General features: G+C 43.0%; 1 protein-coding gene across 1 annotated transcript in view; it reads left to right on the top strand.

The window, feature by feature from the left end:
- Nucleotides 1–5,395: 5,395 nt before the first annotated feature.
- usp9 (ubiquitin specific peptidase 9) overlaps nt 5,396–16,675 on the top strand; it is a 46,708-nt gene continuing 35,428 nt past the window's right edge. The window contains exons 1-3 of the mRNA XM_028590425.1: nt 5,396–5,904; nt 11,280–11,548; nt 15,492–15,637. Of these exons, the coding sequence (XP_028446226.1) occupies nt 11,447–11,548; nt 15,492–15,637 (248 nt within the window). The 5' untranslated portion in view covers nt 5,396–5,904; nt 11,280–11,446. The remainder of the gene's footprint in view (nt 5,905–11,279; nt 11,549–15,491; nt 15,638–16,675) is intronic.

The raw sequence follows: 16,675 nt of genomic DNA, 5'->3' as shown, positions 1-16,675 counted from the left end.
GTACAAAAGTATTAGCATCAAAATATAATTAAAGTACCAAAAATAAAAGAACCTATTTCAGAATAGGGGCTATTATATTTTTTGATTATAATCATTGATAGATGATGTAGCCTATCACTTTCATGTTGCAGCTGGTAAAGGTGGGGCTATTTTTAATTACTTTAGCCTATATATTGCTGTGTAGCTTAATCTATAATAAAAACAAAATTGTTGGTTATATTTTGTATTCAAAATCTGAATTTGTAAACTAACTAACTGTATCAAATACACAACATTTCCCTCTGAAATGTAATGGAGTAGAAGTAGTGTAAATGGAACTGCGCAAGTAAAGTCCCTCTAACTTGTACAGTACTTGAGTAAATGTACTTAGTCAGTTTCCACAACTGCAGATGACTAAGTATGAGTATGTAACGAATAAACGGTCCATAACAAAATGAATCACAAAATGCTATAATTTATCCATCCCATGGGCCCACCACCTATGGGAGGAACCGCTGGAGGCGGGTGCACTACCACACAGGTGGCAGTGAGGGTCAGGGGCCTCGACGGACCAGACCCGGGCGGCAGATAATGGCTCTGGGGACATGGAATGTCACCTCTCTGTGGGGAAAGGAGCCAGAGCTTGTGTGGGAGGTGGAGCGCTACCGGTTAGATCTGGTGGGGCTTACCTCTACGCACAGTCTTGGTTCTGGAACCATACTCCTGGATAGGGGTTGGACTCTTTTCTTCTCCAGAGTTGCCCAGGGTGTGAGGCGCCAGGCGGGTATGCGTATACTCACAAGCCCCCGGCTGAGCACCGTTACATTGGAGTTTACCCCGGTGGACAAGAGGGTTGCCTCCCTACGCCTACGGGTTGTGGGGGGGGGGAAACTCTGACTGTTGTTTGTGCATATGCACCAAACAAGGGCTCTGCCTTCTTGGAGACCTTGAATGGAGTCCTGCATGGGGCTCCAGTGGGGGACTCCATAGTTCTGCTGGGGGACTTCAACGTGGGCAATGATGGAGACACATGCAGAGGCGTGATTGGGAGGAACGGCCTCCCTGATCTGAACCAGAGTGGTTGTTCGTTGTTGGACTTCTGTGCTAGTCATGGATTGTCTATAAAGAACACCATGTTTGAACATAGGGATGATCATAAGTGTACTTGGTACCAGAGCACCCTAGGCCGAAGGTCAATGATCGATTTTTATAATCGTTTCATCTGATCTGAAGCCGTATGTTTTGGACACTCAGGTGAAGAGAGGGGCGGAGCTGTCAACCGATCACCATCTGGTGGTGAGTTGGGTCAGGGGGTGGGGGAAGACTCTGGACAGACCTGGTAAGCCCAAACGGGTAGTGCGGGTAAATTGGGAACGTCTGGAGGAGGCACCTGTCTGACGGACTTTCAACTCACACCTCCGGCAGAGCTTTTCGTGCATCCCTGTGGAGGCTGGGGGCATTGAACCCGAGTGGACAATGTTCAAAGTTTCCATTGCTGAAGTTGCGGTGGGGAGCTGTGGTCTTAGGGTCTTAGGTGCCTCAAGGGGTGGTAACCCACGAGCACCGTGGTGGACACCGGTGGTCAGGGAAGCCATCCGACTGAAGGAGTCTTTCCGGTATATGTTATCCCAGAGAACTCCAGAGGCAGTTGCAGGGATCCGAAGGGCCCAAAGGGCCCGAACGGCTGCAGCCTCTGCCGTGAAAGAGGCAAAGCAGTGGGTGTGGGAGTTCGGAGAAGACATGGAGAAGGGCTTTCGGTCGACACCAAGGTGCTTCTGGAAAACCGTTCGCCACCAAGCCATCCAAGCTGTGTACAGTAAGGATGGGACACTGTTGATCTCAACTGAGGAGGTAATAGGGTGGTGGAAAGAGCTCTTTGAGGAACTCCTAAATCCAACTAATATGCCCTCTATGTTAGAGGCAGAGCTGGAGGATGATGGGGGATTGTCGTCAGTTTCCCAGGTGGAAGTCACTGAGGAAGTCAAACAACTCCACAGTGGCAAAGCCCCTGGGATTGATGAGATCCGTCCAGAAGTGCTCAAGGCTCTGGGTGTGGAGGAGCTGTCTTGGATGACACGCTTCTTCAACATCGCATGGAGGTCTGGGACAGTGCCAAAGGAGTGGTGGACCAGAGTAGTGGTTCCCCTGTTCAAAAAGGGGGACCAGAGGGTGTGTGCCAATTATAGGGGTATCACACTTCTCAGCCTCCCTGGTAAAGTCTACTCCAAGGTGCTGGAAAGGAGGATTCGGCCGATAGTCGAACCTCGGGTTGAAGAGGAAAATTGCAGATTCCGTCCTGGTCGTGGAACAATGGACCAGATCTTCACTCTTGCAAGGATCCTGGAGGGAGCCTGGGAGTATGCCCAACTAATCTACATTTGTTTTGTGGATCTGGAGAAGGCATATGACCGGGTCCCCCGGAAGATACTGTGGGAGGTGGTGTGGGAGTATGGGGTCCCTTCTCAGGGCCATCCAATCTCTGTATGACCAAAGCGAGAGCTGCGTCCATGTTCTCCGCAGTAAGTCAGACTTGTTTCAGGTGAGGGTTGGCCTCTGCCAGGGCTGTCACCAATCCTGTTTGTAATATTTATGGACAGGATATTGAGGCATAGTTGGGGTGGGGAGGGGTTGCAGTTCGGTGGGCTGGGGATCTCATTGCTGCTCTTTGCAGATGATGTGGTCCTGATGGCATCATCGGCCCGTGACCTTCAGCATTCACTGGATCGGATCGCAGCCGAGTGTGAAACGGCTGGAATGAGGATCAGCACCTCTAAATCTGAGGCCATGGTTCTCAGCAGGAAACTGATGGAGTGCCTACTCTGGGTAGGGAATGGGTCCTACCACAAGTGAAGGAGTTCAAATAACTTGGGGTCTTGTTCGTAAGTGAGGGGACAATGGAGCGGGAAATTGGTCGGAGAATCACAAACTCCATCAAGGCTACCAATTCCTACCTGGAGGGCTGGTTGAGAACTGTAGACAAGTCTAGGCTCCCCAGAAAATTCAAGGTCTGGACCTACTAGCATGGGAGAGTCACTATCGCTGGAGACACGATCAGCTCTTTAAATCCATGCTGAGGCAATGAGCAAGGGGATACAGAACTACAGCTAAGACGATTGTTTTTGTCAAGGAGGGAGAGCGACCTAAGAAACAATCCATGAACTGCTCTGTTGGTCTGTTGTTCAAGGCACGAGACTGGGTGATGACAGTTGACCTGGAGAAGCAGCTAAAAATTACACCAAATATCACCCAGTCTTAGTTAAGATCAGACATCATCTTGGTCTCTGAAGGCCACAAGCCAGCTCATCTTGCTGGAGCTAACTGTGCCCTGGAAGGAGAGGATGGATGAGGGGAAGAGAGGAAGAGGATGAAGTACCAGGTGTCGAACTGACACAAGAACGGGTAGAGGATCAGATGTATGCCAGTGGAGGTGGGCAGTCGGGTTTTTGTAAGTCCTTCCCTCAGCAAGGCCTGGAACTCTGGGCATCGCAGGACCAAGCAGGAGAAGAGCAATAAACAACAATGTGGAAGCAGCAGAGAAAGCATCCACAGTAGGGTGAATAGTGGTAAAGTGGGACAATAGGTAGTGGGACAGTTAAGCTTCATTGTTTTTATCTTAGGAGGGTACAAGCTCAGATGGCCGTGACATTTGCAATATTTGCAAAACCAGATAGGGCGATGAAAATGATCCCAAGAAGGCCGAGAAAAGAATCTGCTGTATCTGCTCCCATACTTCCAAAAATGTAATCTTTATTATCATTTTTGTTGTTAACAATACTTGTATAGGTTGCTATTGTGTATCCAGTTCATTCATTCAGTAGCAATTGAATGGGTTTTAAGTGTCCCACTTTGCCAATAAAGGTGTCCCAGTTTGACAGTAGCCTAGCGCCTGGAAAAATGTGGTGTTGGGTCAGTATGTGTTTGAGGGAGAGTCATCCATACTGTGTTTAATGTTTCTTTCTTTTTTCTTCTGTATAGTATAGTAGAGCTCTTAAGCTATTTAGAATAGTATCATATGAGGGGCTAAGACATTTGGATCATCATTCAAATTGACGCAGAAGGTACATTTTCAGAAAGAATCAAACTTTACCACTATTCACATTAGATGACACTGGCTGAAAAGGAGCGTCCTGTGGGGCCAGTAGAATCCTACTTTGACACAGGCCAAGGCTTAAAAAACCCTCAGTCGAGTCGCCTGGACAAGGGTATCTATTGCAGGTCCCAAAACACCCAATGACTCCAGGATAGAACAGTGATGATGTGTTCAAGTATGTGCATCAGAAGTTGTATTTAAATTCCTCCTCCAGACAAGTTTTAGAGAGAGAACAACACACTTCGAGCTAACAAGCTCTCTCCTTAACTAGAACTTAAAGGGTCATCCGTTCACCTAGGCTAAATCACATTAACTGATTTTCTTCTTTTGTTTTTAGTTGACTATGGTTATGAAACTGGTTTTAGTAGACAGGCTATCTGTATTGTAGCCAGAAGACCTTAGGCCTACTCCACTGTGCTGTGAAGATATGGAATGCGAGACTCAAGACAGACAGACTAATGAACATGTCCTAATTCTGGCAATGCTCTTACCAAAGTGAAAGTGAAAGCTGTACAATTTTTTTCCATAATTAGTTGCATAACTTTAAATAGTTGGCCATGATGTTCTATTAAGTTTGTCCCTTGTCTGTATTTTTCTAGTGATGTTACGTGCTGTGCCGAGGCTTCGGAGCTTGAGAGGAAGTTTTACGTGAAGCGCATATCGAGGCTTGTATCGTTTTAGACCAATTACGTCATTGATGACGCCCGAAGCCCTAACACAGTTTATATATTATTGATCCTGAAAAAACAAACAAATAAATTCTCCCCTCTACATAATTTTCCTAATTACACAAGATCCATTGCCCTCTAAGCATGTTCACTACCCTCTGCCCGGATAAACCACTACCACTTTTAGAACACTGATACAATTATTTACCAAAAGATGGATTCCACATGATGCATACTTGCAAGATACACAGTTACGTTATAAAGCATAAGCCTACTTATCAGGAAAATATAGCATACACTATATTGATAGGCTATTTATGGATTAGGCTACATCGAAATTGATTTCTTTTTTCATTCACAAGCCTTCATCTGTAATATATCTGCCTGTTTTACACTCTTTGACCAACAGGTGGTTTCGTGTGAATATTAAACCTTGAGAAATTAACCCTTTTGCAAACAAATTTGTTGGAAAGCTTCAATGCTTCATTAAGATTCATCTCGCCATCACTTGTATTTTCTTCCACTCCGATAAGTGCTGAAATGTCAGTTTGTGTGTATGTTTGAATTTGCTTGCGTTCTGTTATGTTCGATTTTTTGTTATGTTTGACCACCCCGTGCGATAGGAGGCGATATAGGCAAGTGCGTCAGGTTGCTCGGTTTTTTTCTCTCCTGGTTTCAATGAAACTACGGATTGACATCCTCACTGGAGCCGGAGTCACTTATCAGAATTGAGAGGGGTTTTATGCCCTTTCCATTCAGTTGGTCTTGTGTTTGCTGCGCTGCTCTCGGTTGTGGTGCAAACTAGCTCATAGACAACGCTGACTGTTGGAGTTCACACAGTCGTCTGGCCTGTTTTACTGAGCGGCATTTGTGTCCGACTGCGCTTCCGCCATGTTGAACTGATTCAAGTTGTGACTGCTGGAACTGAAGTGACAAGCCCCAGACATCGGACTAACGTTAGAGAGAGTTAGGGGGCTGTTACCGCGCCGGTGACGCAGGAAAAACACCCAGAAGCAGAGGGGAAAACGTAGGAATTAGATCTTTCTAGTAACAGATTTTGGGTCCTGCGAAACTGTCCCTGATATAGGCCACGTTTATGTAATATACGACATCGTTCAATGCTGGACGTAGCCCGTAAATAGAGGGGGAAGTCATATCAAATTCCTGGTGAGTTGTTAGCTAACTAACGTTAGCTCAGTGGTGATTGTTAGCTGGCTGCTGCCATTAGCGTCAGCTGGTGGTGGATGCAAGGTAACATTACTGCATTTTGGTTGCTTGTGTTGTTCAGTTGCTGATGGTTTTATCTCTGTTAGCTACTGCTTATGGAATCCGTGACAATGTCAACGCGATTAAACTGCAATTCATGGTTTTAATCGTACGTGTAGTCTGATTAGCTCACTCCGCTAGATTCACTGAAGCTAGCGCAGATGGTCCTTGACACAGTCTACAGACTGAGAAGGAACATTTCCTTTAAATGTTTACAAGTGACTGATATTTGGTTATCCTCCACTCACAATTTGGCATATTTCATTTATAGTAGATTTATCAAAATCACATTGTTGTTAACGTTTTATATCACTCTGGCTTCCAATATATAATTTTCAGTTTGTTTTAGCTAACGTTAAGTTATAACTTATTCGGTACAGGTCACAGAACACCAACGTTACATTTCAGGAAATAGACGACTCCCCTGTCACTGATATGTTTTACGTTATCTAAGACAGCTAGCAACTTATTTTGAACGCTGAAATTGCTGCAGAGTGACGTTAAGCTAAATCGCGGGGTATTAATTTTATAGATGGAAAAGTAGTTGGTTATAAGCCGCTTGTCAAAATAGGAACGTTAGCTAGCTAGCTAAATGCACCTTCGGGTATTTACTCGCACGTAAGCTAACGGCTAGCTAGCTAACTGTTTATCTAGCTAGATCGCTGGTCGTTAGCATGCTAGCACGACCGATGCTCATTGTAAATGGCGTTCCGGGAACATGGTTGGTCAACAATAACGCCGGGGAAAGTAATGATAAATCGATAATCATTTGGTTTAGTGAGTAAACTGTATGTGTGCTTAAGATCGCCCGTTATGTAGCAAAGATTTGGTGAGCAAGATTAATGTCAGGCCCGGGTCGAATAGTGCGGCCTGCGTGTTTGTCTCAGCGCAACGGGCTTTGGACGACAAGGCCGTCACTGCTCTGCTGTCTGGGCGGATCGCCTTTTAGGCTAACCTAACGTTAGTTGCCGCAGCTAGCTATAGCAGCAGCCGTTAAGTAACTAAACCACCAGCTGTTAACGCCGCTAGTTTGTATTGATAGTTACGTAATGCCACCGTGTACTTTATATGCACCTGGGCTGTCTAATTTTGAAGCTATTCCAAGGTACAGACATAGCTAATGTTAAATGATCGATTTCAGCGTCCATAAAATGTTTTTTAAATAACGTTATCGTTTCAAAGCCGGTTCAGTCCAAAAGGCCGCAGTTGTAGCCACATAGCGTAGCACCTGTTTTAATGGTGGCTGTTGTTGCCCTGTGTGTCACTTTTTTGACCGTGTTGTTAAAATATAACATGTTTTGTGTGCGTCATTAAAGTAACCCACCCTGTTCCCCCGTTAGTAGATAGTTAGCTAGCTAATGAGTGGTTTCACTGATGGCAGCTTTCAATACATTAAATGACATTTCGTTCTCAGCAAGCCAAAGACACTTGCCAGATTCTGCCTTATTAATGACTAATGTACCCTCTGTAATGACAGCTGCAACCCAGATTTTTGATGCTAAAGAAGATGTCATTGGCCACTTGTAAAATAGGAAATAATCTAGCTTCACTACCTTTTTTAAATCAGGAAAACCCTCTTAACCCACCCTATCTCCACATTAGTAGATAGTTAGCTAATGAGGGGTTTCACTGTTCAATACATTATATGACATTTTGTTCTCAGCAAGCCAAATACACTTGCCAGATTCTGCCTATAATAATAACAGCTTTAATGTACGGTCTGTTATGACTACTGCAACCAAATTGCTGATGTCACTGGCCATCTAATTTGTGCAACATAAGAAATCAATGTCTACCCATAAATGGAATTATGGTCAGAAAAAGTCAAATCAGCCACTTTAATACAACCGTCTTAATGGACAAATCCGGTGCAAAATGAACCTAGGGGTGAATAATGCGTTGACTGTTCTCTGGGATATGTTTTCATGCTAATCGAATGTGACCAGTTTTATCGCAAACCGCAAATTGCCTAATAACGCTAGTTGTCAGGGCAAGGGTAAAGTAAAAAGAAGTCGCTATTTCTATACCACTATAAAGGCTCAAAATAGCACCACACTTACCATGGTAGCATAATGAGGGTCCCTGCATGTAAACCGAAGCATTGAGAACTTTGTAAGTGTACAGACAGTTTATTAAAAAGATAGTTTAGTATACAGGCGAGCGCCATCTTGGGAAAACAGTCACGACCAGTCGAACGCCGTGCTTGAGCTACGTTAGTGGTTACTGGTTGCATGGCGTTCGACTGGTTGTAACTGTTTTTCCAAGATGGTGCCCACCTGTATACGCGAACGGTCATACAAGCTGGATCTTCTTTTCCTTGTTTTGTCAATCGTTCCTAATGGTAATAATTACATTGCACTCATTTAAGTTAATTTCTGAGATCTGAGAATGCCATGAAATCCACAAAAAGAAATCAGACGGGGCAAGGAACAAGTGCGGTCAGACAATCCTGCTGGGATGTTGGTGTTTATTTGTATTATTTTTGTTGGTGTTTATTTTTTTATTTTGCCTTCATTTGACAGCCACAGCATAGACAGAGGCAAGACACATGGAGAGAGAGAAAGACAGAGATATGACATGCCACAGATGTTCTCTGGCAGGTTTTAAAGAAACCTCCCGATTTGATGAACATATTTGTAATAGAAATTGAAAGCAAATGGTATTACCCAAACCTTCTGTGGTAAACATCCTTTACAGTTAACAGACCAACTTCCTGGCTTAATTCCCAGTGAGGTAATATTACTGACATTACAAGTTTTACCTCCAACTAAAGTGGGATAGATAATCTTGCTAAACTGCCGGGTTATTTGAAACGTCTGACTGTAGCCAGGGTTTTTCCTGAATAGGGAAAGTTTTGGCGCCCCCCGAAGAGGTTATAAGCCAGCGGCAAAGGAAAATCACGTGCGCCAAAGCATCTGATTTTCAGCAGCTAGCCTCCCTCTCATCCACAGCCGCTATATTTTACACATGGCACTGATAAGCCACTGCATTGTTTTGACCGGACCTGACCGCTCTGCTGTTAAGCTATAGTGCTATTGGGATCTCCGTTTGCAGAGTGAGGCTGTACCGGATTCTCCCGGTGACCCTGCTGCCCTAGAGACCAGCGGCGCAGCGAGAAGCTGCTGCTGACGGGCGAGGAGCTCTACTTCCGCCAGAGCTCTGACTGCTGCCTGTCCGCGCGGTGGGATGCACTGCCATCTGATCGCATCAGTAATAAATTTAGACCGCTTCATAACCGGTTAAAAAACGTCTTGTAGTCGTGTTAAATAGTAGTCCAGTTCCGTGTTTTGGTACAATTGGGGGGGGGAGGGGGGGGGGGTCTAACCGTCAAGCCCTGTTCACGTTAGTTAAACGAATTGGAGTTTGGGGAACTGGGATCAAGTGTAGTAGGTCTGGGATGCGAAAGCCCCTTTACTGCATAATAGTCCATTGTATTTTATATTTTTGTATTTTATATTTTGAATTGTTACCTGCCTCCAGAATTTTGTGTTTTCCTTGTCTTTACCATAAATTGGTGCCTAAAAATGTATCAGAATGCAGGAAATTATGTCTTTGATGTAGGGCTGGGGGATAAGGAGAAAATCAGATATCACGATATTCTTGACCAAATACCTCTTATTGATATTGCGGTGATATTCTAGGGTTGGCAATTGATGCTTTAACAAAATATCTTCACACTTAGATTTTAGATAAATAATCATCAGTAATGTGGATATAATGACTAAGTGGGTAAAGGCAAATAATAGAACACCTAGAACAGTCTTAAGTTTAGAAAAGTACATCACTTTACTGTAATGCAGCCTTTTAAAACCAGGAAAAGACAACACTTATGTCATATTACGATATCCAAAATCTAAGACGATATCTAGTCTCATATTACGATATCGATATAGTATCGATATATTGCCCAGCCCTACTTTGACGCTCAAAATTTCCTGGGGTAGAACCCCCAAAACCTCCACTTAATGTTTGTGCTGTAAAAAACTGTAAAAATGTATGTAAAATAGTGTTTTCCCTTCGCTATCCGTCACAGCTTCCCAATTGCCACGATACACACCTGAGGCTGTATGTTCATATCTGACCGTGCACACATTTGAGATGGTGCTGTTGACTGTGTTAGGACCTAAGATGGATTCAGGCAGGCTGTATCCTCTGGCTGCTTGCTTGTTCATAGCAAGTGTTGAGGGACCAGTGTTAGCATGATGGAACAGAGTTTCAGAGTTAAAATGAAACTAGGCTTTTGTAGTATTACTTTCACAGTGTAGCTGAGTTTGATATTAATATTTTTGAGCTGTTTATTATTTTTTATATAATTATTATAACGAGGCTACATGGGCTGGTAGCGAACCGGCCACTGCAGTTTTGACTCCTCCTTGGCAAATTTGGTGTCTGAAAGAAATGTAAAAATTACCGTTTGTAATTGACCTTTGAAGCTCCTGTGTTGTAATTTAGAAAAAGCATGCAGGTGTGGGAGACTTATCTAGAACTGTAAATTTAAGATGATTGGAGATGGCCCGATACCATTTTTTTATTCCGATACCTGAACTTGTGTATCGGCCGATACAGAGTACCGATCCAATACCAGTGTGTCATATATTTTATTATGTTTTAACAACTTTATACTACTATCCCTGTATGGATGTGATATTATTTCTATCTTTGTCGGTCTGGCTCAGGTTAAACTCTTGGTGAAAAATGAACAAACACAAACAATGAATGCCACAGAACTTTCTTTTATTATCCAGTTTGACAGTCAGTTATAACGGGAAAAAGAACATAAATAAACTACTTTAACGTAGATTTTCTTTAAGGCTTTATTACGTGGTATCAGATTGGCGCGTAAACTCCAGTACTTACCGTTAACAGTGTTTTAACCAGTATCAGAGCCGATACTGGTATCGGACCATCTCTAAAGATGATGCAGTGGCTGACATTGTTAGGTGTAATTCAGATATGAGTCAGGAATAAGTCATTAATGACTGGTGCTGGATATTCTGAATCTAATTTAATCAGTGATCTGTATCAGCCCTCCAAAGCCTTGCTGGAGCATCCTAATTCATAACTCATCTAGTTGGTCACTGAGCACAGAACTTTTGTGACGAAGCTTGCAAGAAAAAAGTAGTTGACTACGAAGCACAGCCCAATTAAGAACAAGTTGATGAAGATGGTCATTTTAGTACAATAATATACCCACCTGGTGTATTTGGCTCATGCATTATAAGTAACTTAACCAGCCTGTTGAAAATTCTGACCGTTAACCCTCTTTCCTATTGCAGGTTATGCAATGGTCTCAGCGGCACATCCAGATCTCCAGGTGCTTGTGTCCCTCTCTCGTGTGTTCGGGCTCTCTTCCCTCTGCTCTACAGCTGAGGTGGCTGTGATTTCCCTCCTGGCCAGCGCTCCCTAAGAGGCCAAGATTGCCAAGATCTGCCCTGTGGCGAGCATGACAGCCACCACGCGTGGCTCTCCGGTGGGGGGCAATGACAGTCAGGGCCAGGGCCAGGCACCTGATGCTCAGAGCCAACCCCCCCTGCCACAGAACCAGGTGAGCGTCATCATCCTTCTAACTAATACTCAACATAGACCTTTCCTTAATGTCTTTCACTACACTCACCATATTTTGTCCTACATGTTAAATATGTTTTGTTCATGTCTCCTTTTGGCTGGCTAGCAACTGGTTTCATCCAACTCTGTTTTCTATTTGTGCTCATATTATCCTTTTTCCCTTTCCTTTATTGTTATATATCTTTTTTTGAGCATGTAATAGTTTTACAAAGTGAAAAAGCCCAAAGTCCATCCTAGAGGGACTTACCATCTCCAACAGAAAACACTGTTCACAAACTGCTCCAAACAGCTCTATTGTAGTCCAGCCTTTACTTCCGTGATGAAAATGCGTCACTTTGTAGTACATGTTATGCTTGCCTATTTGCTAGCGTGGCACGCCCTCATACTCTGCTTCTGACTGGTTTGTAGTACTGACCTACTGTAGGTACTGCGCATGTGCGACTCCCAACAAAGATGGAATAGAAGTGAGATGCCTCACTCTGTAGCTAAAACGGAGAGCTAAACACACAGGGTGAAAAGAGGAGCTGCAGCAATGTGTAGTACAACAATAATATGGTGTTTTTTGAAAATTAAACTATCTAAACCTATTCTGATATAACCTCTAAATACAAGTATGAACCTGAAAATGAGCATAATAAGAGCACTTTAAATGACTATGCATTGCACTTTCTTTCCAATGGTAGGCGCAGTTATTTAAGTTAACCTGGGAAGGGAGAAGGAATGGATTGGTTTTTTGATATCCCACTTTGTTGCTTCAGCAGTTTTTTTTTTTTACCGATATTGCTCGTACCTAAACCACACACAGATGCCCATGGGGAGGGGAGGAGGGAGCGGAAAAGAGGGAGAAAGGGAGTGAAAAGCGAGGCATCAATGAACAGAGCCGTGTGTGTGTGTCTGTGTGTCTGTGTCGCGTGCGCCTGGGTTGGTTAGAGATGAGCTGTAGTGAGATGTGAGAGGCAAGCTGCCTATGTAGGTCAGCCAAGCAGAAGGAGCCTTCACCACACACCCACACATTTCATATTTCTCAGTTACCGTATGCATCTCCCTCAACTATCTGTATCCCTCTTTTACATTTTCATACACATCTGCTCACACCACCACTGATGTTCATACACACTCGTTCGATTAGGAAAACGGGATTGGTCACTAGGGCTACAAAATAAATCGTTTGCGCGATAAACGCATCGCAAAAGACTGCGACACATCGTGAAAGACACTGTTTTCTGTCCAACTCAATGTTAAATTTGTTCAATAAAACAATGTCAGTTTTTTTTAATTCAGCAAGCAATTTGTTGTATTTTAGTAGTAAACTAAAAGCTGCAAAAAGGCATAACTGAGTACATTGTAAAATCTGTTTATTTATCGCAAGTAATATTGTTATTTGGATATTCTACAATGTTATTGCATATTTTCCTTATATCCTGTAGCCTAAATGGTCACATTGGTGCTAAAGTGCACATTCATTGATGCACATTGTTGCCTTTTGTTTCTCAAACACTCTTCTTTCCAAAAAAATTCTATTTGACAGCACCGAAAAACAGATAGACCCACATACTAACACGTTTATACTTCTAACACAACCATGTCAGCCCTCCAGTTTTTGTTTCCTCTGGGTAGATAAGGATAAAAAGAACATTGCTCTGTATGCCAAATACTATGAGTGTAGGGAGTTGAATGGCCTTGTTTAAAGGCCTTTCAGGAGAGACACCTGCTTCTTTATGCCTACATACATGTACACTTGGTGACCAGAACAATAGAAACCCTACCCCCATACAAGAAATGGGCTTTGCCTTTCTATTGGTATATGGCACCATAGAAACGGGTAGTAAAGTTCCACTTTTGCTTTGGAGGTCAGAAAGTCAGTTCCTTTGCACTTTTAAAAGAAATATTAAACCAAAGTCTGTTTTGTTGTTTTGCCTTAGATTTTGATTCATTTATGCAGGAAAACATAGCCATTAGTAAAATACAATCCTTCTTCTAGGGATGTAGTAAGGCAGACAGATTTTTTTTTTTTGATGGATTGGTATCAGCTTTTTTTTTTTTAAAACAGTTTGCTTTATTTGTAATCGTTTTTCAAAAGCATCATATGTCTTAAGGCCGAGACACATCAGGCCGATTATCGGCCGTGGGACAGTCTGGCGAGGTCAGTGACTCAAATCGGTTCGGTGTGTCCCGTGTCGTCGTCCGTCTGGGGGGCTGTCGGCGTTCATTTTGGCCGACCTGACATGTTCGGTCGGCGGCAGGGCCGTCGGGACTCGCCCGGAAATGATGAGCGGAATGAGGTGACTACAGTCTCTCAAAATCTGATGAAAATCTTTTAAACTGACCTTTTGTTGAGCTGAAATGAAGACAGATTCAGCAACTGCATGGCCTATTTCTCGCTTAAAATGTTTTCAGAAACACGTTTCAGTGAACTATTTTAGTACAATATGAGATCGTGACAATCCAGGTCTGAATATCCGGAGAAAACCAACCCATGTGACCTGTTATCAGCTGCCGGTTTTCATTTCTTGGGCAACATTACAGATTAGCGCCGCTTGCTGTTACGGAGACGTATTACGTCTCGTCTCCTCTCGTCTTTTTGATGTGTCCCGAGGCAGTTTTTTGGACCTCGGGGACGCGACTGATCATATCGACAGGGTTTTCTTTCAATGGTCGGCCGTGGGCTGTATGTGTCTACACCATTACAGATACATTCCAGGATATAATGTAAGTATCCGTTCTCTGTTCTTTCTCACAGAGCGTTTTTGGATCCGAATAAAACCTTTTTTAGCCTAATGTTACTGCTGTGAGTCATCAGCTTTACAGATATCGCACACAGCTAATTAACAATTCCAGATACATAACCCATTTAGCAATGGGCATATCATATTTTCACTCACTATGACACTTGTACTGTCATTATTAAACATTGTGCCACAATATGAACAATAACGTCGCTGTTAGTGGGCTTATTTGGTAACGTTAGCTACCTTTGCCTCCAAAAGATCCAGCAAATAGATGGTACCCTAGGATACAGTTATCTAAAACAGGCGATTTAACATCTTCCCTCATTTTACACACAGTTTAGCAACAAAACAAAATGCTGAGGGAACATTTACAATGTTTTTAGCTTCTTATCTCATCTGGGGTCTGATAAACAGTAAATTCATCAAATTCAGTGTCCATAACGCTATTTATGTAACTGTCATATTTCACGGAACCCGGGTGAGTGCGGTTTTCATGTCGAGGCTTTTGTCATCGTCTTTCCGTTTGCCGGAAAAACTGCTCTAATTGCGCTGTTGTTTATTTGGTTGCCATGACTTCGCTAGTGATGGCGTCCTGTCACTGTTCCAGTTGCTCACGCTTAAAGGGAAGAGAGCGGATGACTGTTTACTTGAGTTCAGTAGAGCAGACGGCTCTGCAGAGTTGTGTAATTTTGACTCTGTGTCTTTCATAAACAGCTGAAGGAGCGGCGGTGCGCCGCCGCTAAATGTAGGCTATATAGCGGAAACCCCGATGACCGTGAGCTAACAGACAAAGCTATATCTTGAAAAATGGGTGCTTTGCCACTATTTCAGCATTTCTTCACACCTCCAAAATAATGCTGTTGTTTTTTTGTTTGTTTTTTATTTATGGCCAAAGTCGTGTTTCATCATCCATATGTTAATGGACACAAAATCAAAACGGATCGCCTCGAGGCCTTCTGGTGGTTTAATTGTTTAATACACATGCCATGTTACCACGACATCCAGCCAGGAACCTGTCATCACCCCCTATCTCACCATACCGTCATACTATCAAATAACACAAGTCAACAGCAATTAAAACCTCAGAGGATGAACAACAACATGGCTGTTGCGTATCTTCACCCGTAAGCCAAACATAAAATTCTTTACATCAATTCTTCATTGTATGATTTTGATTGTCTGTGGTTTTTCTAGACATCATCCCCGAACTCATCTAATGAGAACTCTCCAGTAAGCCCACCAGATGAGCAGGGCCAGGGGGATGGCCCCCCTCAGCTGGAAGAGGAGGAGCCTGCCTTCCCTCACACTGACCTAGCCAAGCTGGATGATATGATCAACAGGTATTTACTCACATGCTTACACAGAGGCTGCATCCTCAGCCACCCTTAATTCAGCACACAAGATACACAAGTGCATAGAAATATTGCTCAGTGCTATAAGTGGTCAAAAATGCTCCAGGGTGTCTTTTAAGTGAGTTTGCTTGTAAAGTGGCACTTCCTAAAATTACTGTCTGTATTTAATCATGACAAACAGACAATACACCAATTATATGATCAGTAGCAGTAGATACTTTGCAATACCCACAGGTTTGTGTGTTGACTGGCAACTATGACTCTCAACAATTTAAAAACTTACCAGGCACTTATTTTATGCCAGACCTTATTTTTTTCCTTCCCACTCTGTATTTTTACAAAATTCAGTCAGTACAGTTTGTAATTCACATTTTTGACTCTATAGGTAAAACATTTTCAAATCACGCTCAATTCATTGCACCATCAACCTGCGTCTGCTCGTGTCTTTTCATTGTCTTGGTACGCTCCTTTTATTTTATGTGTTATGTTGTTAGTGGTATAATGGTGCGTTCTTTTTGTCCACCGAAGTCGATTTACGAGTTGTTTTCCGGAGTTACGAACCGGAAGTTGCAAAAAGAACGCCACCGAGGTCGTATATACAACTCGTCAAGTTGTCTGAACTCAGAGGACCCCGAGTTCACTTTCAAAGATGGCTACGTCGTGAATCACACGTAGTAAACATTGTGGTTTTCTACAATTTTAAGCAATTTTGTCTTTGTTGTAACCAAATGAAGAAGTCGTACACATATCACTGTATACTGCTACATATAGGCATGTCGCTACAGTCTTATTAGGAGTTAAATACCGCCTGATTAGTTATTTTGTAGCTTGTGCAGCTGAAATTGGCTAGAGACGCTCGGTTGCTATATGACAACAATGGCTTTAAGCAGAGTCTTGAGCAGAAAGCAGAGCAGTAGCTTAACGTTAATCAAAACGTAATTTTCATGTATCAAACTGTGAAATATGTGTGTAATATGTCAATAACTGGGTGAATAGAATCCTAAATGTTACTAAAAATGTTACAAA

This window comes from Perca flavescens, chromosome 11, assembly GCF_004354835.1.
Source record: "Perca flavescens isolate YP-PL-M2 chromosome 11, PFLA_1.0, whole genome shotgun sequence".
NCBI lineage: Eukaryota > Metazoa > Chordata > Actinopteri > Perciformes > Percidae > Perca > Perca flavescens.
This window is presented reverse-complemented; position numbering and strand designations above follow the sequence as displayed.